At 44.7% G+C, this 26,447-nt stretch overlaps 1 protein-coding gene and 1 long non-coding RNA gene across 3 annotated transcripts; one reads left to right on the forward strand and one right to left on the reverse strand.

Annotated features, from left to right (window-relative positions):
* Positions 1–2,152: 2,152 nt before the first annotated feature.
* On the reverse strand, positions 2,153–9,700 carry LOC115639001. The gene is made up of 3 exons (XR_003997560.1): positions 9,491–9,700; positions 4,831–4,930; positions 2,153–2,998 (listed from the first exon to the last, which is right to left on the reverse strand). It is a non-coding gene; the product is annotated as an uncharacterized LOC115639001 (long non-coding RNA).
* A 145-nt stretch (positions 9,701–9,845) lies between these two features.
* On the forward strand, positions 9,846–26,437 carry KAT7 (lysine acetyltransferase 7). Of its 2 annotated transcripts, none has more exons than XM_030541227.1 (15): positions 9,846–10,090; positions 12,279–12,489; positions 14,004–14,180; positions 14,398–14,637; positions 15,849–15,931; positions 16,168–16,257; positions 17,196–17,294; positions 17,469–17,579; positions 18,519–18,710; positions 19,076–19,165; positions 19,951–20,091; positions 21,547–21,640; positions 22,362–22,508; positions 23,915–24,021; positions 24,606–26,437. In XM_030541227.1, exons 2-15 carry the CDS (start codon positions 12,318–12,320, stop codon positions 24,705–24,707), a joined length of 1,845 nt encoding a protein of 614 aa, XP_030397087.1. In that variant the 5' UTR covers positions 9,846–10,090; positions 12,279–12,317; the 3' UTR covers positions 24,708–26,437. The 2 variants fall into 2 exon arrangements, with proteins under 2 accessions (XP_030397087.1, XP_030397088.1); XM_030541228.1 differs by having other exon boundaries at positions 9,847–10,090; positions 12,342–12,489.
* Positions 26,438–26,447: the final 10 nt, after the last annotated feature.

Genomic DNA, 26,447 nt, shown 5'->3' on the forward strand with positions numbered 1-26,447 from the left:
TAAGGAAGCATGCAAAGGACTTGATTGATCAGGAAGCAAGACATTAACATCAGTGCCAGGCAGTTGGAGAGCAGTGCTTAGACTGGAAGGAATGTATTAAAGGAGCAGGTCATGAATTCAAAAGCAGCCAAGAGGATACAAAACACCCAAGCTGGGTGGGGCAGGGAAGGCATAAAACATTTGGCCCATCAGGAGGTGTTTTGACCCTGCTTAGCAAAAATTACTTTTATTATGGACCTATTCAATAAATTCAATTATAACATTGGGGCCGGGGGAAAGAACCAGGAAGTCTGCAGCTATAGCTGAGTGAAAACTTTTTCGCTTTCAGCAAAGCTTAAACTGGACTGCTTTCCGTTACACTAAAAGTCAGCTGGGCCAAACTGGCCTAGACCTTGTTCTTGGATTCCAGAAAATGCTGGCTCCAGAGAACTGCCTGCGATGCCAGCAGAAAAAGTAATTGCAAGAGTTCTTTGGAGTTCCCTGTAGTACCTTTGTCTACCTAAAGCTAACTGTGCCCTGCAAAAAAACTTTCAACTCAATAAATGGTAGGTGTCCAAGACTGTCTCTTGATAGTGAAGATTTCTGTAGTTATTGTTTACAGTACCTGGCTACATTCAAACTGGCTTGGAAAAGGAACTTGGGGTTACTAGACAAAAGGATTCTGAGCTGCCCTCTGCTTCATGGGAAATCAGAGCAGAAAGGGAATGAAGAGGAGGCATCGGTCCATCTCAGCCAGCTGTTTGCTAAAAGGACTGTGGGCACATACGCTCAAAACTAGAGTCCCCTTTGCATACAACAGCTGATGAATATTTTAATTGCTAAATCCATGAATAAGTACACTGTGCCAACATGAAAATGAATCCAGTATCCTAGACTATCTTCATGATTGCTACAGTCTGGGCTATACACAAGTTCACTCAGACTGGGCCTAACCCTGAAGAGTACGAAGGGCCTCTTGAGAACTGCTGGACACCCTCAACTCCAAAGGAAGTGGAGGCACAACAGCTGCAGAGCCAGGCTTACTGCTGTGAAATTGCATCTGCTCTTTAATCCAGACTAGATTCACTACAGCTTTGCACCTTGTATCATCTCCATACACATGCGAAAAAAGTGTAAAAACTACCAAATCAGCATGTCGGCATTTTACACCCTATTTGCACAGGGATAAGTAACTATACAAGGTCAAGACAGTAAAGAATCAGGCCCAAGATTCCTAGCCAGTGACGTGCAGTTGGCAGCACAAAGCCACCATCAGCCCTGAAAGAGATGTTTTTGTGAAAGACAGTGACAATTTATCACGTACACCTTGAAGATCTCTCCAGGGACAGCATAGGTGAGCATGGGAATTGTCCTAGCATTATACGCTTGGGAATGAGACGCTTTTCTGATGCAGCTCTTGTCATAGTATCTTTCCCCAATCTGAACCTTAGAGTCCAAAAGTTGGGGTACTAGCATGAATTCCTCTAAGCTTAATTACCTGCTTAGATCTGATAAGCTGCCACCAATCAGGAATTCCAGTGCCTGATACACTCTGGTCCCCCCAAAACCTTCCCTGGGGACCCCAAGACCCAAATTCCTTGAGTCTTACAACACAGGGGAATAAACCATTTCCCTCCCCTGCTCCTCCCCTCCAGGAGTTCCCTCCCTGGGCTCCTGGGGAGATATACAGATTCAAGCTCCGTGAATCTAAAACAGAGGGATTCCACCCTTCTCCCTCCCTGTTAAGTACGACTCAATTCCCTTGAGCCTCAACAAGGGTTAAAAATCAGACAGGTCTTAAAAGCAAAACTTTTAATAAAAGAAAAAAAGAATAAAGAAGATCACTGTAAATTCAAGATGGAATATTACAGGGTCTGTCAGCTTCTAGAAAGTGGAGAAAAAGCCTCCTCCAGCAGAAATACAATTTAAAATACTTCCAGCCAAATACACATTTGCAAATAAAGAAAACCAATTAAAAAGACTAAACCGCCTTTCTACTTGCACTTACTACTTGAATAGAAAATTAGAGCCTGTAGTACGTCCAGTCACTCTCAGATCCCAGAGAGAACAAAGCCAAACCCAAAAAACACAAACAAAGGCTTCCCTCCACTGAGATTTCAAAGTATCTTGTCTCCTGATTGGTCCCCTGGTCAGGTGTTTGGTTCCCTGTTTGTTAACCCTTTACAGGTAAAAGAGAGACATTAACCCTTAACTATCTGTTTATGACAGCTCTACTGACACCTGAACAACCCCTGATGAGAAGAGACTGGTATGTGCATCCCAGAGGATGCTCTACCCTGTCCTCTTGATTCTTTATTGGTGGATGGTAGCAGGGACCTCAATCCTCTAGTGCAGGGGTTCTCAAGCTTCATTGCACTGCAACCCCCTTCTGACCAAAAAAAAAAAAAAAAAGTTACTACCCAACCCAGAAGGGAGACCAAAGCCTGAGCCTGCCTGATCTCTGCCACCCCAGGTGAAGGCTGAGCAAAGCCAAAGCCTCACTCAGTCCCATTCACCCCCAAGGCTGAAGCCCTCAGGCTGAAGCCCCACACAGTGGGACTCAGGCTTTGGCTTCAGCCCCTGGCCACTGCAAGTCTAAGCCAGCCCTGGCAACTCCATTAAAACGGGATCATAATCCACTTTGGGGTTCCAATCCACAGTTTAAGAACCACTACTTTAGTGGAGCCACGCCTCTGCTCCTTTAACGAATCTGATCTTCTGTGCTTCTTTCTTGGCGCCAGGGTAGGGGATCAGTGCCAACATTCAGAAGTGATGTCCAGAGAGCAATCTGCATTGATGCAGAATACTGAGTGTGTGCCCAAAGCGGGAAGGTTCAGAAGGCATACGCAGGGCTGCCTCCAAGAAGACGTGATACAGCCTCACCTCTCTATTCTTTTTTGTCCGGGGTTTAAAGTTCTGCAAATCTGGCAGCAGTCTTGAATGCGACCCTCTTGAGGCACTTCAGGCAGGTGTAATGAGGGACAGTCACTGGCATAGATTTCTTGTAGCCTGCACAAGGCTTAAAATCCAGAGAATAAGGCATATTCTAGTACCAGGCATTGGTACCCGGTGAAAAAAAAGGAACCCAGGCTCCAAGAAAAACAACAAAGAAAACCTATACTACCAAGAAAAACAAAGAAAACCTATACTAATCTAACACTAACAAATACACTTACTATTCACAGAATGAAAAACAATTTTCCTGTAGAGGGAGAAACTTGCAGTGGCAAGTTGATACGCTTCGACTACCAGTCACAATGGTAGGAAGGAACTGAGAAGGGTCTGGGGCGACCATGATCTTTATGTCAAACATGCAGCAGCACAAGGTAACGAAGGGTCCATGTACTGCCCCAACAGCCACTGCTAAGGGAAAAATCCGTGATTCTGGTACCCTGGGCATGCACACACACATCTGAAATGGAATGGATATGTGCAATCATGCAAAGAAAAGCCAATGTTTCAGATATCTCCCCTGTGTCGTGTTTTACTCATATGTCATTTGTCCCCACTTCACCTAACTGTGCTGCTGCAGGTAAAGTGATCTCTTAATGTCTCACAAAAAATAACCCCCCAACCCTAGCAATTAATAATGTATAATAGAGCACTTCTTGTACAGCACTTTTCAACTGAGGATCGTGAAGTGCTTCACAAACATGTACGAAGCCTCATGACATCCCTGGTTAAGGTAGATTTGTATTATCCTCGTTTTATAGGTGGGTAACCTAAAACAGTGTTACCTGATTTGGCAAGCTTGTAACAGGGCCAGGTACAGAACTCCAGTCTCTCAGCTCTCAGTCTTCTGTCCTAACCATTACATACCATTGCCTCACTAGATATTAGGAAGACTGCTTTTACTTATCAGAAGAGCCACAGCCTTCTTCAGGAATGCTTTTCCTTTCACCTCCTATAGTTGCTGATACTGCTAGGATTTGGACAATGCATCTCAATTACTTTCAGTGAGACTTCGGTTCCTCAGTCACTTTTGAAAATGGAAGTTAGGCTCTTAAACTATTTAGGTGCTTTTGAAAATTTAACCCAAAGTGACTCCAGAAAATTCTTCATTCTGGGTCTTCCTTGGAAGATTTTCAGTCCTGGTTAAGGGACCACAGGGAGCCAGAAATGTTTTTTTTTCCTTCATAGATAAAAGTTCATTTGATCATTGCATGTAGTGGAGTCAGATCCAGCCCTTTAACTTAAGAACTTGTGAAGTTTTAGATCTAGAAGGGTGAATAACTCGCTTAATACAGTGACATCTAGTGGTAATGCTAAGTCAGTGTAGAAATGAGACTTTAAATGTCTTATTCCAAACTCAGGTGATGAAGGGAATGCCTGAAAACCCAGACAGAAAGAAGGATCCTCATTCCTGACACAGCCCACTGCTCTGCATGCAAGGGAATTTATTTTAACACAATGGCCAAAAAAGAAATAGACAAATGTCCTCCCCATACCCTCTCCCTAATATATCTTGAAAAGGTCAATCAATCTGTGCTAGTGAAAGAGAATGATTGTACTAGGGTTTGAACCAAGCATGTCCAGGGCAGGCACAACAAAAACTTTTACTACATAGTTCTCCCCAGTACCTACAACTGCACTAATCAGAACTAGCGATAGTGGAATTTTCGAGAGGAGCTGGACAGAGACTTTGAACATGCAAGTCACTGAACAGCCATCAGATTTTATCATTTCCCAGACATTCCCAACTTGAACTGGATTTTGAACTAGCAGACACACAGCAAAAGCCTCTGTATCCCATTCTCAATCCCCTGAGCCACCCAGTCCCTAATATTAGCTCCATCATAGATTTATCTGCATGAGAAAAGTTCTGGCAAGCTGCAGCATAATAGTCATTACCTGGTCCTTTCTTCCTTCCAACAGAGGATGACAAGGAGGATGGAAAAACTCAGCATTGAAGGCATCTATCTTCCTTTCTCACCAGCCATCTGAACAGAACCTATTTACAGGAGGAAAATGTGTTTTTTCCATTCATGCATACTTTGTAAAAATAGGGGTATTGTCAATCATCCTCATACTATATACTGCTGGGGGGCAGGCAGGAGGTGCATGAATACATGGGGATGGGGGAGGAGGGGTGGATGAGTGGAGGTACAGGGACACATGGGGACAGAAGGAAGGAGGAGGGGTGGCTGCGGGATGCACTGACACATGATGGGCAGAGGATGAAAGGAAACATGGCGATGGCGGAGGAAGGGTGGTGGGACACACAGGAATAGGGACAGATGTGCCTGAATCACTGGGAGAGGCTAGGGGTCAAACAGGGTCTGCAAGGAGGAGGCTCCCCAACCCCCTAACAATCCCCCTCCCAAAAACTTCTCCCACCCAAACCCAACAACCTTTCAAATTCATTCTCAGGTTCCTTCCCAGCAATTACTTCCCTCTCCCTCATTACCCCTGATTCCCCCACGCCTTTGCACAGCTTCTGAGGGGTGCAGGAATACACTTTTCTGTATTGTATTTTAAATAAATTACTCAAAGTTCTGTATTAATATGCCTAGTAAGGAATCTATTTGTCAAAAAACATTTCCTGAATCTTTTTGTTATAGACATATTTGTTGTGAGGTATTTTGAAATAAATTACCAAAATAATTGAAACTGGCATAATTATATTGTGTTATTTTGATGAATAAAATATGCAGAATTTGAAAATATCATGTATAGAATTTTTTGGCACAGAATTCCCCTAGGAGTAACTATTTTAGGAACTATAAAAGTGAGTCAGTGTTGCTATTAGAAGCATGGGAGATTGGAGGCCTAGATTCCAAGTGCCGTAGTATTTGAGCCAATTGCTGAACTTCAGTGTCTCAGTTTCATCGTCTGTATAAACGTAGTCAAAAACTTACCCACTTTTGTGCAATGCTTTGATATTACCAACTGAAACATTATGGCTAAGTGCAGAATATTACACACTGGAGCACTGCAAATAAAGACTCCCAGAAATAGACTTTGCCTGTACTCTAAGTAAATGGAGTCACGGGACCCTGACTCTTACTTTTAAGTGAATATTGACTCTGGAGATACAGAGCCAGTAACAGCCTAATAAACCAGCTCTAAACATGGTTATATAGTGTATGTTGCTTAGAGAGCTCTGCTGACATAACAAGATGCAGCTATAACTACAATAAAGCCCTGGCCATGTTAAATATAGAAATTAATGTCTCATTGGCCACAAAATGCCCTTTGTTCTCAATTCTACAGTTCTTGTCCCTTGGTAGCAGCAGATAATTATTGTATCAGGATCATGCAGCAATTTTCTAAGCAATTTGCAAAATGCTGTTTTGCTTCACTACTTATTAACTTCTGCAAAGAAATTTGAATCAAGTATTATCACAGCAGGATTGTCTGTCCCATTTAGCCAATAGTTTTCTTGTCAGCACTGACACTTCCAGAGAAGTCTAACTTGACAGGATGTGCACATTTGCAAGAAGTTAATTTAAGCAACATTCCACAAAAATCATAAGTCACAGGTGTATGATGCACACTTAACAGAACTTCAGTTCTACAGAACTTTCTCTCAAAACACTTTACAAACTATAACTGATGTACAAGCTGCACAGACAAATCCTTCACCCAACACTGAAATACAGCAACTGCCACATCCCACCCCAGCACTGTTTAATAATGTGCAGGAACACTAGCAAAGGCTTCTTTATCCAATTGAATCTGAAAGAGGATTTAAGTGAGGAAGAATATAACTGCCCACATTAGAATTGGGCCAAAACCCCAGAGTTCACACTTTGGCAAAAATGAAAAGGTGCCGTTCTTAAATGACCACAGATGATCAAGACCTTTCTTTTAGATTCCATAGCCTGTCTTCAAATACATCAAATATCAAGATTATAGAAGAACATCCAGCCAAAGAACCTTAGAATTTTTAAGCCCTTCAAACATCATGATTTGTTTGGGGTGGAAGGAAACAACCTCAGTTTTTGTAAGGTTTAGGATTTGGAGGAGATAGGTCACTCATCATCAGTAGAAACAGGGATAACATTTAGGCCTTGTCTATGCTAAAAGTGCAATGTAAAGCTCATACCCAACTTCCCCAACAAAATGAGTTATACAAGCAATATGACATTTTTGCCAACGTAACTGTGTCTATGGCATTTTACACCAGCAAAAAGCCTTAGTGTAATGGCAAAATTTTCTAGGGCGGGTCTGGCCTTATCTACAATACCCCATAAGACTGTTGTGAGATTATTATTAATTTTTAAAGTACTCTGAGATCTTTGTACTGCCATATGGTGCTAATGAAATATAAAACACATCATCAAGTATTATTATAGCAATAAACAAACCTTGCAATGAATGTTTAGCTCATTAACTGTTTACAGGTGGGGGCAGGAGGGATAGCTCAGGCCATGTCTACATCTAAAATTTTGCAGCGCTGGTTGTTACAGCTGTATTAGTACAGCTGTATAGGGCCAGCGCTGCAGAGTGGCCACACTTACAGCAACCAGCGCTGCAAGTGGTGTTAGATGTGGCCACACTGCAGCGCTGTTGGGCGGCTTCAAGGGGGGTTCCGGGACGAGAGAGCAAACCGGGAAAGGAAACCAGCTTCGCCGCGGTTTGCTCTCTCGGTCCCGGAGCCAGCCAGCAAACCGCAGGGAAGGAGACCTGCTTGCTCGGGGTTCCGGGACCGAGAGAGCAAACCGGGAACGCCGCGGTTTGCTCTCTCGGTCCCGGAGCCAGCCAGCAAACCGCAGGGAAGGAGACCTGCTTGCTCGGGGTTCCGGGACCGAGAGAGCAAACCGGGAACGCCGCGGTTTGCTCTCTCGGTCCCGGAGCCAGCCAGCAAACCGCAGGGAAGGAGACCTGCTTGCTCGGGGTTCCGGGACCGAGAGAGCAAACCGCGGCGAAGCTGGTTTCCTTTCCCGGTTTGCTCTCTCGGTCCCGGAACCCCGAGCAAGCAGGTCTCCTTCCCTGCGGTTTGCTGGGTGGCTCCGGGACCGAGAGAGCAAACCGGGAACGCCGCGGTTTGCTCTCTCGGTCCCGGAGCCAGCCAGCAAACCGCAGGGAAGGAGACCTGCTTGCTCGGGGTTCCGGGACCGAGAGAGCAAACCGCGGCGAAGCTGGTTTCCTTTCCCGGTTGCTCTCTCGGTCCCGGAACCCCGAGCAAGCAGGTCTCCTTCCCTGCGGTTTGCTGGCTGGCTCCGGGACCGAGAGAGCAAACCGGGAAAGGAAACCAGCTTGATTACCAGAGGCTTCCTCCTTCCACGGAGGTCAAGAAAAGCGCTGGTAACTGTCTACATTGGATTACCAGCGCTGGATCACCAGCGCTGGATCCTCTACACCCGAGACAAAACGGGAGTACGGCCAGCGCTGCAAACAGGGAATTGCAGCGCTGGTGGTGCCCTGCAGATGTGTACACCTTCAAAGTTGCAGCGCTGTAACTCCCTCACCAGCGCTGCAACTTTCTGATGTAGACAAGCCCTCAGTGGTTTGAGCACTGGTCTGCTAAACCCAGGGCTGTGAGCTCAATCCTTGAGGGGACCACTTAGGGATTTGGGCCAAAATCAGTACTTGGTCCTGCTAGTAAAGGCAGGGGGCTGGACTCAATGACCCTTCAGGGTTCCTTCCCATTCTAGGAGATAGGTATATCTCCACTTTTTTTTTTTAAACCTGTACCAATAAGAAGTCTGCTTAACTTAGAAGGAATTGCTATTTTAAAAATCTAATAACATTTCCCCCATTTCTTTTAATCTTTTTCATTATTTGTGACTGGCACACAAACTTTCCGTTTGATAGAGTTCTCTCCTTCTCAGATTTGTAACAGCAGACTATAACAAAACAATTAAATAAATAGTTATTAATATAGATTTTACTTACTCATTCCATTAGGCATATTGCAAAAGTTACTGGGTTATGCCTACAATCCACATAGGAAGTATTATCCTTATTTGAAAGACGGGGAAACTGAGACATTGAAAGGTTAAGTGACTTTATCACACAGCATCTCAATGCCAGATTAAAGAACATCAGCATGTGAAAATAATAAGGAGGGGAACTGGGATTCTTAGTTTCTTTTTGCAAATTTTCATCCCAATCATCACTATGGGCAAAATTTTCAAAAGTGCTTAAGTGACTTTATATAGTAGCCTATATAATTGTGGGCCATTTTTTTAAGCCGCTGAAATTTGACTTTTTTTGTGTTGGCTCACTGAAATATGAAAGAGCTATTATTTGGAGTTCTGATGTGAAAGATACCTTAAGACCTCAATCCTACAATGAGCACTGGTCTCCTAAAGAGCTGATCCAGCCACCAACTCACGCTGCCACCCCAAGCTGGGTAAAAAAAGAACTCGGTTTCCCAGTCCCCTGATGCCCCCTGTCGTACCCCGCCTCAGCGGCGGATATCCGACTGAATCGGCAGAAGACAGAACCCAGGGATGAAGTCCCATAAGCCCCCGGTAGTCAGGAAAAGAGGAGGGCAAGCTGCAGAGCCGAGACCACAACACCTGACTCTCCCACCTCGCAGAGGAAAATCATCGATACTCACCGACCTACTCACACCGAATCGATCAATGAAACCAACAAGGGGCTCGATTGACAGCATCCAAGATGGCCGATCATGGCCTCAGAGGCAGTCGGGGGCTGCTCTAATCGGTCGCAGACATCAGGCTCCTTGGAAAACATCGTGTCCGAATCCCAAACGGCCCTTCAAACTTTGAGCGTCAATAGGGTCGAATCCTTCTTAATGCCCTAAACCAAGATGGCGGGCAGCCCCCCGCTAGAAATGTCAGTGCCCACATCCAAAATGGCTGCCACCAGCTTCATTTTTAACAGATCCCCTGACTCTACCTGTCCGAATCCAAGATGGCGGCAGCCGCTGGCGTGAGGCTGGATCTGAGTCACGTGACGGGGGTGTGGACCGTGTCCCGGCGGAAGCGTGAGGGACCTAGCTGGAAAGAGGGGCTGTTGGCGGTGGAGGAGCGGCCTGGCGCGGAGTAACCGTCAGCGAGATAGAACGAGAGACACGGCTGTCACCACGGAGCCTGCCGGTGCTAACGCGGCGGCTACCGCCGCTTCCCGGGCCGGGGGCACCGGAGACCAACCACCTTCCCTGCCCCCGCCCCCACCAAGGATGCCGCGCAGGAAGGTGAGTACAGGGCCGAGCAGGCTGGAAAAGCCCTGGGGAGGGAAAGGGCGGTTAGATCCTGTTTGCCCCCCACCGAACAGCCCCCTACAGCCATGAAAACTGAGCGAAAATAGCGGCCTTCAGCTCCCAGCACCCGCCCATCTTGCAACCTGAATGGCTCCTCAGTAGGGCCTGCCGAGTTCTGATTGGTCACCGCTGCTGTCACTCATCGCCTCAACGGTCATCTTTCCCCCTTCCCCCTCTTGGAGCACGTTCCGCCTTCTTGCCTTTCTGATTGGACACCTATTTGGAAACCTGGTCGTTGATTGGCTCCTCCCTACGGGTTTGCTCCACCATGACTGGACATCATTGCTGCCCGTGTCCGCCCTCTACCGTCACTTCCCCACGCGTGCCTTGTTTCTCCCGTTCGCTCTCCCTTCCCTCCCGTTCAATCTGTCCTCCCTGAGTGGCTGGTTCTGTGGCAGCGAAATGCACGCGGATAGGCCGAAATTTCCTGTCAGTCACTCCCTGGGGCCGCGCTTCTTTCTCATTACCGTTTCTATTGGAGAGGATTCCTATCCGCCCCTCCCCTCTTCCCCCGTGATTGGTTGGACCAGGTCGGGGGAGCGCGCGAGTGAGCCGTACCGCAGCGGGGGCAAAACAAAGCGGCTGCGGCCCCAGTCACAAGCCAGGGACGGGGGTGTAGCGCTTGGCTTAGTCTCTGTTACCCCCCCCCCCGATTGCCTTGCCCTTTCCCATCTCCCCTCCCCCCCGGATTGCCTTACTCCCCACTAGAGCGTCCCCACCCTAGGCTCGCCTCACTCTCTGGAGCAGGGGTTCCCCACCTCTCCACACCACGGGACCCCTTTCAGGCGTCTGATTGGGCGTGCACCCCCCCACCCCCGTTTCACCTCACTTACAAACTCCTTGCTTACAAAATCAGGCCGAAAACCACCCAAGTGTCACAGCCCCACTGGTACTGGAAAGTTGCAGCCTCCTGCCTTTCTCATTTTTACCATATAATTACCAAACAGATCAGTTGGGACATAGAGTGTACTTACATTGCAGTGTATTAGTATAGAGAGCAGTGTAAGCAAATCACTGTGTGACACTAGTTGGTACTGACTTCACTAGTGCTTTTTATGTGTAAAACTAGGCAAATATCTGGCTGAGTTAATGTACCTCAGGGAAGACTTTTGCATTGGGCTGCATTAATTCCCCCCCCCCATGCACTCTCCTGTACTACCACCCAGACTGTCTTAGCTCTCCCCATGCTGTGCCTATCTGTGCCACCCTCCTGCACTTGGCCTTATTTCTTCCCCCATATTTCCCTCTATGCCATAAACGCATCCCCACCGTGGGCTGCTTTAGCTATTCCTGCTATACCACACCCACAGGACTGCTTTTATCTCGCTCCTCCCCCATACCCTCTCTACACTACACCATTGTGCACTGCTAAAGCTCACCCTTGATGGGCTTCATCAGCTACCCCTTATACTCCCCTCTTTACCCCCTCAGATTCCCCTGAGCTCCTTCACCTTCCTCCTTCCCAAATCCCAGGGTTGTGTAGCTGGGACTCCCTGTATATAGGAGCATCCAGAAGACTCAGGATGACGCACTTGCATTCATCGGCTTGCCATGGCATGAAATCCTGCATGTTCACTCAGTCCTGGGCTTTCTTTCACATTGCTCCCACTCTGGACCCCAAACCCTGCCCCAGTGGGGCAAGTGGAATGGTCATTTGGTCAGAACATGTAGTCTTGGTTCCCATCTTTCCCACTGCTAACTCTGCTGGTGCTTGCACATCAATCACCAGGATGCACTTGGCTCTGCTGTCTTAATTTCTTGAAAGAGCATGCTTTCAGAGGATAAAAGGGGAAGCACTGCTGCTTATGTGAGGTGGTGTATAGTGAGAGCCCTGGAAAGAGAGCAGGTAGTCTGGAACCTTTTGTGTTAAATTAGGGAGCTAATGTCTGAATTGCTTGAAACTTCAAGTATGTTCTTCTAAAATGAAATTAGTGTCATCTGCAGTTTTATGGACCTGATCTGTTTGCAAAAATCCTGTATTATGGATGGTACTGTCTGATATCTCATCTTTGTTGTACTAAAGTGAGTTTTTCCTCCAGAGCAAACTACCCAGATGCCATTAGTTTGTTTTTGTTGTGTATTGAAATGATCTTTATAGCATCAAATATTCTCTTATTTCTAGTATTAATACAAGTATACAAGTAGAAGTGCTCCTGTGCTAATGTCTGGGTCTGTGGTGTTACAGAGGAATGCAGGCAGTAGTTCAGATGGAACCGAAGACTCCGATTTCTCTACAGATCCTGAGCACACGGACAGCTCTGAAAGCGATGGCACATCGCGAAGATCCGCCCGCGTGACCCGTTCCTCAGCCAGGCTCAGTCAGAGCTCTCAAGGTAAATGCCTTTCTTCCCAGCCCCACCAGATGCAGCTGGCTGGGCAGTCACAGTATCCTTGGCTTGGTAATACTTAAAGGAATTTCAGTGAATCTATACCTTCACATTAGTTAATCCCATTCATTATTTTTTCTCATTGAATACAGGTGTGCCAGGGAAAGGAACAAAGGCATTGCATGGATGCATTGCATAAATGAGGCTGTTCAATCTAATGATTAAACGGGGTTGGAAGTCTGACCTCCTATCTATTCCCTAATCTGAAAAGTAGTGTTGTCTTGTATTTAAAGGAACTGGCAGTTGGAATTCTTAGGTTCTATTCTTAGCTTTGCCACTGATTTTCTGAGACCTTTAAAAAGTCACTTGACCTCTCTAATTCAGTTTCCTTATGTGTATAATGGATGCTGCCTACCTAATACAAACGTTTGTGATGCTCAAGTTTAGTGGTTTTGGTGCACTTAAAGATTCTTAAGCGTGTAGTTATATAGAAGTGCTAAGTATCATTCACATGAATGAATGTTCCCAAAATTTCTAAGTCATTTGAGTTGTTTTAAGGAACAGCTATTTGTATTGTAATCAAAAGAAATGTTCAAAACATGCCTTTGCATAAAGGCCTGACACACCTGGAATTTGCTGTTCTGTTATGGCTTCATTGTAACCATGTCCCTGAAACTGGACCTTGGGGTTTTTTCTGCTGAATTTTAGTTTAGTAATATCATGGTGATGAGAACAGCATATAAATAACTAGACAGAAAGAGGGAAGTTGGTATTTGGAGACTTCAGGCAGCTTGGAGGTGCTCAGAAATGGAAGTTGAGGCTCTGTGCTGTGAGGAGGAGTGTATTTTCAGATTAGTTGAAAGCCTGTTGTATAATGGAGTGTAATCAATATATTGTGTCAGTGGGGTATATTTTGTAAGTTTTAACATTTTGGCATCTAGACTGAGGGTATGTTTTACTTCTCCACTTTCTCACAGTTGATTTAACGACTGCTGACAGTAATTAAAAGGAAAAAACATTTTTTGCTGGAGAATTTGCTGCCTGAGAACCTTTAAGGATGGTAATGCTGGAAGGTTACATGCAGGGTTCCAACTCTACTGCCTTGCACCAAAAGCAGCTGTGGTATACAGAGGGCTGATCTAACTAGTAATGATTCTCATCTTCACTGGCAGCTTTTTCTCTTTCTCACTGGGAGATGGTTTGTAACGATTGGATAAATGATGGAGTACAGAGCAAGTTGATTTGTGCCTCATTCCTCAGATTCTTGTGGCTCGTAGTGTCTGTAAAACTGTGAAAGAGGGCAGCTTAGACAAACAGATCTCGATACTAGTAGATGTATCAATGGTGTTGGAAGAGATACCTTGCTGTTCAGATGATGTTGAACCTGTAGTTTTGATTGTTGATAGGAGCAGAACCCGAGGTAATTTGACGCTGGCTTTGGGGTCAGGCGGGGAGGCAGGTTAGTGATTGGTAGTGGTTGCCTTCAATTAAATTGGTGGTGTTTTTTTTAATTAAACTAGATTCCAGCCCAGTTCGTAATCCGCCATCCTTTGGCACAGAGGAGCCTGCCTATTCTACTAGGAGGGTGACCCGCAGTCAACAACAACCCACCCCTGTGACTCCAAAAAAATATCCACTCCGACAGACCCGCTCATCTGGATCAGAAACAGAGCAAGTGGTTGACTTATCCGATAGAGGTACGGGAGTGAGGTGTGGCTTTGAATGCTTGCAGGACGATGTCAGCTAAGTGGTGTGCTTTCTTTCTGAGACCAGCCCTATGAGACTGAGGGTTTAATGCAGGGCCTTAAGGATGAGGGTTTGCAGCAGGTGGCTGTGTGTTGTGTGAAGTCACATAATTAATTTCTTTGTAAGCTTCCCTTCATGCAAATCTATAACGTCTTAACTCTCATTCAGATACCAAAAATGCAGTGGATCATGACGAGTCTCCACCGCGCACCCCAACTGGGAATGCCCCCTCTTCAGAGTCTGACATAGATATTTCCAGTCCAAATGTGTCCCATGATGAGAGCATTGCCAAGGACATGTCCATGAAGGATTCTGGAAGTGACCTGTCTCACCGCCCCAAGCGCCGCCGCTTCCACGAAAGCTACAACTTCAACATGAAGTGTCCCACACCTGGTTGCAACTCCCTAGGTAAAGCCAGCTCCAAGAGCAGTTTCTCTCCCTTCCATTTCTGACATTGAGCTCAGTAGCCCATGTTTCACAGGATTGAGAATCCCCACTGGGTGGAGTTGCATGTCTCAGCAGCATGCATTTTATTGGGATCAGGGTATTTGTTGGATGGTTGAAATAGAAAACCACTTGTGGGGACTGGAACACACCAGCAATACATACATTTCAGGGGTGTCTTTTGGCCGGAAATAGTTGAGGGTGGTGAGGAGAAGAAAAGCCTGGGAATGGATGGTTACAGTGCTGATTTTTTCCAAGTTTCTCTGTCTGCACCAAGATCAGTGGAATTCTCAAGATGCCTTATCACTTATACAAAAAGCTGTTAGTTTACTGCAAAATTCTCTGCAGCGTTGGGCCTGGAAGGTCAATGGAATATTCTTCTAGGTCAGTAGTTGAGATCCAGTCTGTTAGAAGTGACTAGATGCTGTGCAACCTGTTGGCTCTTTGGCATGTGTGGAAATAGTTTTGATCTTGCTTCAGTTTCCGCCTACACAAACTTTAGTTGCCCCTTTTTTAATAGTTTCTCAGCAAAGAGAGCAACCAAATGGGCCATGGAGTTTGAAATACCCTTTCTCACTTGGGGTGGTCAATGCGTGTCAGTGCTATGACAGGATAGTGTGGAGGAAGCTTGCCCTGCCGCTATCTGAACTTTACCGGTTCTGTGGACAAATGCAATCTGCGCTAAATTCACTTTGAAACAAAATGAAAAAACCCTCTTGACATTGATATCTTGCGGTATTCTGGATGGAACATTGTTGAAATTTGTTGGTTCCAAGCCTAGTAAATCCTTTTGGAATTCTTGCACCCTGCAGTGGACGGATGAAGAGTACATGGGGAACGGATGTGATGTGACAGGAAAGTGATTTCTCAGAAAGGCTTGGGGAAAATATAGGGTCCTTGAGGTAAGACCCTTTTACTGCCAGAAGCAGGATACTTGGAAGGAAGATGATCTAACCTGATAATGTGATGTTGTGTGTATATTTGGGTTCTCTGTTTGACCCCTACAGCTTATCTCTTGAATCATGAGGTTTGTTCATCCTGTTTTATGGGTAATAAACTTATTAAGCCCCTCTTTGAAACCCAGCCACAGTGTCTAACAACCTGATCTAAAGATTCTTTAATTATTGGCTTTTTTACTTACTGGCTATAAGGTTTTTTTCTCTTGTTCTCCACAGGACACCTAACAGGGAAGCATGAGAGACACTTTTCCATATCAGGATGTCCACTATATCATAATCTCTCAGCAGATGAGTGCAAGGTAACTTTCTTTCCTCTTCTGTTTTCATTCTGCTTTTACAGTACGAGATGTCAAGGCCTGTCATTAATAGCCCAGGGTTAAATGAATGATTATTATGCTCAAAGTGTAGTCTCTCACTTCAGACATGAAACAGCAGTGCATATTTATGTCATGTTGTGCATTCTGTATACTGGAATTCAAAGGGGGACTGGAAAAAGAGTCCTCACATGCTTTGAGGGCTTTGTTCTGATTTCCAGGTGAGAGCGCAGAGCCGAGATAAACAGATCGAGGAGAGGATGCTGTCCCACAGACAGGATGACAACAACAGGCATGCCACCAGACATCAGGTGTGCGTTCTCTGCATAAGCAGTTTCCCAATTCCAGGTGCAAAACCTCAGTTTGGGTCTTCAAGCTTTTGTGACTGGAACTCTTGCATTCCTCTTCCTGATTCATCTTTTGAGATGTGCTTTTGTGCTGGGCCCTCATGCACCATTATCCTCTCCATTGTAATCATGAGATGAGGGTTTGGAGCAGCCCAAACCCTGGTTGCTGGTGAGAACACGGGATGTGGCTGTCCTTGATTGCTACAGGAAACATCAAAATCCAGCAATCTATTATAGTTACACAAAATAGGCTGTGGCTGTGCTGAGAGATTATTCTTTGTTCATGCTTTTTGAAATGCAGAACAAACGTGTTTCTACAGAAACGCATTGGTCAGTATACCTTCTGCTAAATCAAAGAGAAGGCCTTCAGTGGTTCATGCTTCTCAAATTTTGGACACTTGGGTTCAAATCTAGATGAGTTTATCTTTGTAACAAGTTTGACCTGAGTCTGTTTCCAAGGAATATTTGTCCACATGATAAAATCCCAAATAGACAGAGTATGGTTCTATGCATTGGGATTGAGGCGTACTAGCAGGCCTGGGGAAGAAAGAGGACTCTGTCTTTTCCATGTCTGCGCTCTGCCTGACTCTAATCTGTGTTCTCTCATGAGCTTTGAAATTCATAAAACTCATTTAAACACTTTTTTTTAATGGAAGATGCAGCTAGCACACATTATTAACCCATTGCTCACGTAGCATACTCTATAGTCCTATGTTGCCTTGTGATTTCATGTTGCCCTTCCTAACTGTTGGTGACGAACAATCAACTAAATGTATCCTTCAGGGGAGAAAGACTTGATGAAAGGGGGAACGCATGGAATGTTGAGTCCTTTAGAACTGAAAGGATATTGGCAATATGAAGTAAGCTAAGTGCATTGACTATTCCTAGCGTCTCTCTTTCAGGCACCAACAGAGAGACAGCTGCGGTACAAAGAGAAAGTAGCAGAGCTGAGGAAGAAAAGGAATGCGGGACTAACCAAGGAGCAGAAAGAAAAGTACATGGTATGACAGCAAAATTTACTTTAGTTCCTTTCTATAATATGCAACAAGCATATGGAGATTTTGCTTTCCACTCATCCTGCAGAATGCTGGGCTAACAAGGCTGTGGCATTCAGCAGCCCAAGGCTGGCATAGATCATTCAGAGGTTTAAAGCTCCTAATATTTAATTGTTTCAGGAACACAGACAAACCTATGGCAACACCAGAGAACCCCTCTTGGAAAACCTGACTAGCGAGTATGACCTAGAGCTTTTCCGAAGAGCACAAGCACGAGCTTCTGAAGACCTGGTGAGACTCGTAATCCTTAACATGTCTGCTAGCAGCGGCCTTTGCTTTTCCAAGAGCTGAATGTGCCCACAGTCTGCAGTGCTTGTGCTGATAAGTGAGAGCATGTGAGGAGAACCACCTCTGAACTATGCAAAGTGTAAATGGCAATAGAATGCAGAGTGAAACATGTTCAAAATAAGAGCCAAGTCAGTGGAGTTACACCAGGGCTGACTGTCTTCCTGTATTTTGGTCTTAAAAATATAAGGAGTCTAGAGGTGTCTGACGACAATGAATTTGCCCACGCTACAGCTGGAGCTGTGCATTTCCTGTCTTGGACACTGCGAGAGCTCTGAGCCAAGAGAGTGATTCGGTCCCATTTATCAAGTGCTCATTTGCAGCTTTCCTCCTGTGAGAGAAGCTCAATGTGTTCCTGGGCAGAATGGGCAACAGCTTCACACATTGAAACAATAGCTTAGTATTGATTGAGCTGAGAGTTAAAATGCTCTGCAGGAGGCCAGCCTATCAGCGCGCTGCCATCCTGGAGTTCGGAACTGTGTCTTAAGCTAGACTGATAAGGGCTTCTTGAGATGCCGTTTCCCACCCCCAAAGCTGATCCAGAAGTAATTTTGATGGTCTCTGGTGGTAGCTTGGGGCCACCTCAACCAGAATGGTCAGTGGCCCTTTTCCCCTTATGGGAGGGAGAAAATACAAAGTGGCATGGGAGGGTAAATTTGCTTTTAAGTTAACAATCTACGGTAAGGTTGAGTGATGTGAGGTCCTGGAGATCACAGGCCATACCGGCGTGACAAGAAACTTGTTAACGTGTCAGGCTAGCATGGAGGGCTCCTTGGGGATTTGCATTTTGTAAGATGGCTCTGGAAGAGGCTCACAGAAGGGAAATAAATGTTTGTTTTTCCTTTTCCTTTTTTATTACATTTCCTCTATTCCTTCCGCTGATAGGAGAAGTTACGGCTTCAGGGCCAGATCACAGAAGGCAGCAACATGATTAAAACAATTGCCTTTGGCCGCTATGAGCTGGACACCTGGTATCATTCTCCCTATCCAGAAGAGTATGCTCGTTTGGGACGCCTCTACATGTGCGAGTTCTGTCTCAAATACATGAAGAGTCAGACAATACTACGCAGACATATGGTAAATCCTTGGTGATCGTTGCCCAGGTTTAGAGATTGGAAGTATAATGAAAACACGTCAAAACAAAGTAGCTGTTTTGGACTCTAATAGTCTCTCTGGGAGCCTGCCTCCCTGAATGCTAAGTGCTCTGCACAGCTTTGAAAGGAAGACGGGTTTTCTCAGATTTTCTTAATCCCTGGGCCAACTGGATGGACTGCAGTGGAGTAGGAGTTGGGGCTGGGAATCCAGTTTCTCATTGTAGCTGAACAGGAATGAATGTTTCCGTGTTGGGAACACTTCTTCAGTATCCAAGAGGCTCTCTCTGCTTTCAGAGCAGCTGTTAGAGCAGTATTGTTATCCTAACTTTGATTGTCATTTTCTTGTAGGCAAAATGTGTCTGGAAACATCCACCAGGGGACGAAATTTACCGCAAAGGCTCCATTTCAGTGTTTGAAGTGGATGGGAAAAAGAACAAGGTAACTGGAATTGCAATGGTGGCACAGTCTTGCTTCTGGTTTTCACTTTTCTAATGCACTTCATATGTTGCCTGCCTTATACTGCAGAGAAGCAGGAGATCATGGCCTCTTTCCCTCTGATTCCAGAAGGGGTGTTAGTGCCTACACTGCCCCTTCTTGCAATGCTAGTAGTTATCTTAATGCACTGGTTGGGTCTTTCAACAGTGCACTTGAATAATGTGTATCTGCATCGTCTTCGTGGCTGTTGTTCAGCCCTCCTGGAGGTCCATAGTACCATCGGCTTGTTCACGTACAAGTACTAGTGCAGGAGCTGCTATCAATTGTATGTTCATTTCCCCTTCTGAACCTTTAATGAGGACCCTCAGTTCCTGGACTCAAGCCACCACTGCCTGTCTCCCATTCAGTTACGAGTGCTATAAACTGCAGCGGAGCAACCCAGCTCCATTATTGGTTAGAGCATTCACAGTTGACTAGCATGTAGTGTGTACTGGCAGGTACAACTGAGGGCTCAGTCTAGTGAAGTGGTACAGTTGCCTCCAAATGGCTAGAGCCATTGCTATAGTGGAAGACCCTTCTAAGCCCTGCTAGAAACTGGACATTGAGGGGGTTTGTTGCCATGGCTAGGAATGAAGCTGTTTTGAGAAGACACGCATTTCGTGGAAGAACAGATCTACTCTAATCTGTATTTTGTTACAGTTCCCATCCTTTCAAAAGTGGAAGGGGTTCTCTTTCAGAGATGCTGCACCATGACAAACAGGTGTGTCAGATTCTCCTTCTGCTTCCAGATCTACTGCCAAAACCTGTGCCTGCTGGCGAAGCTTTTCTTGGATCATAAGACTCTGTATTATGACGTTGAACCCTTCCTCTTCTATGTCATGACAGAAGCTGACAACACTGGCTGCCACCTGATAGGGTATTTCTCCAAGGTCAGTAGAAATCAACCACCGATATATGTAAACCTGTAGTAATGCTGTAGCTTGAGACAGAGGTTATCCGTGCAAACCCTCACTCCTCAGTTTTCTACAAGTCCCAACATCCAAGTGTCCAGGCAGAGCTAAAATTTCAAAGCTAAACTACAAAAGCTTTTCAGAAGCTTTGCTATTTAGCTTTCCTAATTGCTAGCAAAATCAAACTTTGCAAAGAGACGTTATATTAAACAGTAATTCGTAATCACTTGTATACAAGTTAGCTAGGATCTCGCTATCTCAAATGGAGATGAATTCCTTTGTGATACATTTAGATTCATTTTCTGATAATACACCTCTATCTCGATGTAATGTGACCCGATATAACACGAATTTGGATATAACGTGATAAAGCAGTGCTCCAGCGGGGCGGGGCTGCACACTCTGGTGGATCAAAGCAAGTTCAATATAACGTGGTTTCACCTATAACGCGGTGAGATATTTATTTCACTCCCGAGGACAGCGTTATATTGAGGTAGAGGTATAGTTAGCACTTCTGATGCTTTTTATCCCTAGAGCTTTATAAAGCACTTTGAGATGGGAAAATATCATATCCATTTTATAGATAGGGGAACTGAGGAACAAAGGTGAAGTGAATTGCCCAAGACCACACCACATGTCAGTAGCAGAAGTTAGGGTAAAAGCTAAGTTTCCTGGCTCATAGTTCTCTGCCTTGTCTGCTCACCCATGTTGCCTCCTTAATAGACAGAAGTGTCTCTGGACTTTTTCCTTTATGCCTAGTACATCTTTGTGAAATACACTTCCTAGCTATCTTTATTTAAATGCAGTTTCTGTGGTGCAGTTGTCCTAAGAGAGTAAAAAATGCAGCAAATGAAAGCCATTAGACAGTAGAATAGTCTCCCAAGGAGAGTGTTGGAAGCTCCGTCTCTTAAGCCACCTAAATTATAACTGGATAAAGCACTAAAGAAACATAAAGAAATATCCTGCCTTGGCCTGCAGATAACATTGTCCTAATGGGTCTCTTCCCTCATTAAACTTTTTGCTAGTGCAGTATGTGTATCATTCTAATGCAGTGTTGATTTTATGTTGCATGTGCAATTAAGAAGGTTGTTGGATTCAGAACAGAGATTGCTATGCCAGCACTACTCTAATGTCCTGATTAAATCAACAGTCTCTCATGACAGGGCTCTATTTGCCTTCCACCCTACCCCTAGCAATCATGAGAGTGGATACCCAGTTTAATGGTTAATACAGTAATAAACTCTAAGCCAGCTTGGTGGGTGGAAGACGCTCACACTGAAAGTTAGTTGTCAGGTTGGCTATTACATTGCTGTTTCACTCAACTTGTATTGCATCAGTTGTGCTGCCTTGTTTGGCCTGCGGCAATAGTGATGTACTTGCTGTTTGTGCAGATTGAGACCTGCTGATCTAGTTCCTCCCTCTTCTTGCTTTCAGGAGAAGAATTCTTTTCTCAACTACAATGTGTCTTGTATTCTGACGATGCCCCAGTACATGAGGCAGGGTTATGGCAAAATGCTCATTGACTTCAGTAAGTATATGGAAAAGTTATGACAAAATCTTTCAGCAATGTCTGTGAAATGAGGCAAACCCTCTATCTTCAAGAGTTCAGCTTTTGTCTCTATACTGTATTCCTGCACTGACTTTTGAGAAGCAGAGAAGTGCACAGCTGAGTCAGATAAAGTTCCTTCAAACCAAGCTTGCACATAATGTATCCGTGCCCTTGACTCCCAGAAGAGCTGTTGAGCACACGCTTTTGCATGTGTGTGCCAGTGGGGACATTCAGGGCAGGATTGTAACAGATATGTGGGCGCAGAAGTGGCCAATCAAAAGAAGAGCCTTTAGCATGGTTCAGATCCAGGTACTGTTACTCCCTTGCAGGGAAACTTATGCTAACAAAATCTGCACAGTTGCCTCTTGTTCTTCTTTCCAAATGTGTCTCAGATCATCCTGATCATGATGCAAGTCAGCAGTATTTCCTGGACTGAATTATAATCGTTCACCACTTAGCAGGCTGTAGTTGGTCTGTCTGTATGGAAAAAGACTTCTGAGCTGCTTTTCCAATGCTACACATACAGTGGTATTCAGGAGGCATTGGCTGCCCCAGATTAACTATTTCTTGGTGAACTTATGCAACACACACGTTGCTTTTTGGGCATCCGTGATGACAAATCCCTGCAGTTAACTGTAGCTAGTTGACAGTCAAGAGAGAGCCTGATATACTGTGAGTAAATGTTTTCTCTTGCTCACAGGTTATTTACTTTCCAAAGTGGAAGAAAAGGTTGGCTCTCCAGAACGCCCACTGTCTGACTTGGGCCTTATCAGCTACCGTAGTTACTGGAAGGAAGTTCTTCTCCGTTATCTACATAATTTCCAAGGCAAAGAGATCTCTATCAAAGGTGGGTTCTAGTGCTAAATGAGCTCATAGAGAATTTGTTCAGGAACGTTTCTGTGCGCTTTGTTCTTCACCCCTTTCCCCAGACCTGCAGTGACTGATGTTTGGTCCATTTTACCCTCATGGGTGAGTTGCTTTCTCCTACTGGGGTTCTTAAAGTGGCGTGGCTCCTCTAGACTGTAATTAGATGGGTTTTTGTCTGGCTGTCTTACCCCACTATTTTTGAAATTAAGCTAGGTTGCTGGGTTTTGAAGACTCTCAGAGCACCCCCATTTATGCCCTTAATTGTTTATTAATAAAAAGAAAAACAGTGAGTGATAGGGATCTAAACAGCAACTTGAAAGTCAGCGTCAGCTCACTCTCTAGAAAAGCAAGACTGAATAACTAGATACAAATGAGTAATGTTACACCTCTGATGCTATGCAGATCTAGTTAGTAGGAACACAGCAGGCACGTGGACTGCTGCTTAGCTCATGTCTGTGCTTTCAAAAATCAACCCTTTTCATTGCTGCATTACTCAGCGTAGGTGGTGAGTATTCTCTTGCTTGGTCCCAATAGATCCAAATTGTTTTCTTCTGAGGTTTGGTATTGGTGGCCAGCTGGCTGAAGTATTTGACCTGCAGCATTACTTTCCTTTCATATGAGGAGAATATGGGGCCATTTTGCCTCTCTTCTTCTTGTCTTTGTATGAATTGATGGTTTTGTGTGACAATCCAGTAAATCTTTATAGTTTTCCTCCACAATGGTCACTGTTGAGGTCTGAATAAATGGCATTCAGTCACTGCATATGCCAACTGGCTGAGAGAGTACCAGGAGGTGGAGGATGATTTGTGTTATGGCTTTCTTTAGAGGATGAAATGCATCGCTAATTTAGAATATTAATTTCAAAAGGGAAAAACTCTTTGGCTAAGGAGAGATTTCCGAAAATTTCTAAAAATACTTCGAATCTATGCAGTGATAGATACGTAGACTTCATTACTAGCAATTTGTATAGAATCTAAGGCTCTCCAAAGTTCTTTACAAACAGTTACGCCTCACAGTCATCCCTTGGGCGATAACAATTATTCCCATTTTGAAGGTGAGGAAAGTGAAGCACAGAGGTGGTGACTTGCCTATGGTCACATAGCAAGTCAGTGACACAACAGGGCCTGTGGGCTCTGACCACTAGATAACACTGCTTCCCCAATCATTAACCAAGCTGAAGCAGAGGAATGAGTATTGGCATTAAACTTAAAAGATCCCAGTATTCGCAAGGCATCTTGTAGATGTAATTATGAAGAGTGGGTACAGCAAAACATGAAGTTATATTTGAGAACTAAACAAGTACGACAGCTGCAGTCTTGAGGGAATTCTTTGGTGGTCTGGCCTGCTGCCTCCTATCCTCCTGTGGACTGTGACCTTGTTTTTCAGAAATCAGCCAGGAGACTGCAGTGAACCCTGTTGACATTGTTAGTACTCTGCAGGCACTTCAGATGCTCAAATACTGGAAGGGAAAACACCTGGTGTTAAAGAGACAGGTAAGACTTCTGGTGGCTGCACCTGCACTTTTTGTTGCTTAAAGTTCAGCTTTGTGTGTTAGGTCCATAGGATAATATCCTATCTTAATCTACATTCCCTATGCATTGTGTTGGGTTTTCTTGCGCTTTGATTCTGGTGAGGGAACTTTTTAATCTTAACGCAAAACAAAAAATGTCTGATAAAGTTTCAGATGGGTCCCCAGTCTGATTTTTCCCTCCTGCCCAACTAGTTTAGAAATCCTCTGTTTTTTAACCACCTTCTGTGCTGTTTTTGACATAGGGACATTCCACTGCTAGTCTTAAGCAAGTAAATCCTCAAACCCAGCTCTTCTTCACTGTTTATTTTAATTTCCCCTTCCTGAGGCTCTTACCTGTAGATGAAGACAGCCTGACCTATGTTATTAGTGGAGTTCCTAAAAAGTAATATGGGCTGCTCCATTCACAAAGTGTCATCTCTGTGTTACCAAGCAGATGGTGCACAGGTCATCTCCAAAGTGTTGGACTCACATGTGGGTTGTCCAATGGATAATTCACATCAATTATTCTCTTTGGTTTAACCTGCCCTTTCATGCTCTCTTTCTCAGGATCTGATTGACGAATGGATAGCCAAAGAGGCAAAAAGATCAAACACCAATAAGACAATGGATCCCAGTTGTTTGAAATGGACCCCTCCCAAGGGAACTTAACTGGCCATCACTCCAGAAGCCAGTGAAGAACCCCAGCAGTAGGAAGTACCCTAGGGATCTCTGTTGTATCTGTTGCTGTTGTGATTGGCTGGTACAGTACCCTCCTGGAAGATCAGTTCCCCTTGGTACTGTTCTGGCCCAGATCTTTTGTGCACACCACAGACGCTGGTTCTGAGGAACTTTATGTTTCGGCCTCAATGAGGTTGCAAGGATTGGATCTGTATAGGACCCAAGCACTGGCCCAAGGAGTTCTGATATCTGGTACTGTACCTGTCCAGTCACTGGTCCTCTACCCTCATGTTCTTATTCCAATGAGGTTGTGTCGTGTCCTATAATCTGTTTGTGTTCCTTCCTGCAGGCACTCTGCTTTCTAAGTAATGGACAGGACAGCTTCTGTGGCCTTTGAACAAGGTCTACAAATCTGTTCTCCAAATTATTATATCAATACCTTTTGTTTGGGAAAAGGGTTGTAAATCTGCATCCAAGCAGGTTCTCAACATGTTGCCAGTTTACTGACTTTAGCATTGTTACAACTAACCCTGTCTGATGAGCTTCCTTACCCCATGTATCAATTAGTTTCAGTAAGACAGCATGACACCTCTTTAAAGAAAGCTTCCCCACATAATATACCAGGTCTTCGTGTAACAAAAACTGACTGCTAATATTGTACACTCTGAAGCTAGCACAACTTGTACCTGTCAGTGAGTGGTGTGATCATTGGTGTTACCCTGGAAGAGTCCAGATTAATATTGTGAAAGCACTGGTGTGCCATACTGTTACAGAGTAGCCCTTTTGGGTGTGGCAGGCTCTCCTGAGGTTAGTACAGTATCATGGCAGTACAGTATCGTGGCAGTACAGGCCTCTTAGGTCAGATATCACTGATTTCCTGTTGCTGGAGTTGGTGGTTTCCTTTACACGTATAGAAACAAGTTTATGTATTTCAAGTTAGTTGTTCTCCTAAAACAGTCTTTGAATTGTAGCTTTTGAAAAGATTCTATATATTAAAGAAATAAAATATTAATTTCAGGTGAATTTTTGATAACCTTGTCCAAACAGCCACAGAGAGTCTATAAAGCAATATCCTCAGTTGTTGGATTGTCTAAAGCATACATTCTGTGCATCAACAGCAGGTCCAGCTAGCTGTGTGGATGGTTGCTTTTCTGTTGACAGTGCATCCTATCTGTTCTTGTAGAACAACAGTGACCCCCCACACACACCCCTCTGCACCACCAAAAGAAACCTCCGTAAAATGGCTTTCAAGTATAACCACTGTCCTTGTGCTATGTGTTTCCTATCTGCCTCCTGCAAGGGGACAGATGTGAGGTGAGTGATAGCTGCATTTAGACCCTTCCGATGATCTCTTGTTGCGTGGTGTCTGAAATGAAGCTCTTACCCTGTGCTGGTAAGTAAGGGCCATTTCTTGTTAATCACTGACCATTCCCAGTGTGGAGAAGTTCTCTGCGGGCTCTTTCATGGTGGGCTGTGCCTTTTTCTTTGCCTCCCTAAATAAATAGATCTCGGCACAGGATTTATATCCTTGTGGGCATTACTGAGGATTGCTGTCAAGTGTCCTTGGATCATACGTTATAGCTGAAGACATCTGGCAGGGTGGAACTCTGGGGAGTGGGGAAGAAGGCCAGTCATGTACACAAGCTAAACTCTGTTCCCCTGATGTGGTAGAATGTGCTATTCCTGTATCTACTTCTCAATAAAGCATGTTCTCTGCTCAAGTCGTCAATT

Source organism: Gopherus evgoodei, chromosome 23 (assembly GCF_007399415.2).
Source record: "Gopherus evgoodei ecotype Sinaloan lineage chromosome 23, rGopEvg1_v1.p, whole genome shotgun sequence".
Taxonomy (NCBI): domain Eukaryota; kingdom Metazoa; phylum Chordata; order Testudines; family Testudinidae; genus Gopherus; species Gopherus evgoodei.

Bases quoted from the DNA above. Each gene is read 5' to 3' on its own strand.
- KAT7 (XM_030541227.1), top strand. From the start codon at position 12,318: ATGTCTGGGTCTGTGGTGTTACAGAGGAATGCAGGCAGTAGTTCAGAT. The intron at 17,580-18,518 runs GTGAGACTCGTA...TTCCGCTGATAG, and splicing joins CACGAGCTTCTGAAGACCTG to GAGAAGTTACGGCTTCAGGG. The intron at 18,711-19,075 runs GTAAATCCTTGG...ATTTTCTTGTAG, and splicing joins CAATACTACGCAGACATATG to GCAAAATGTGTCTGGAAACA.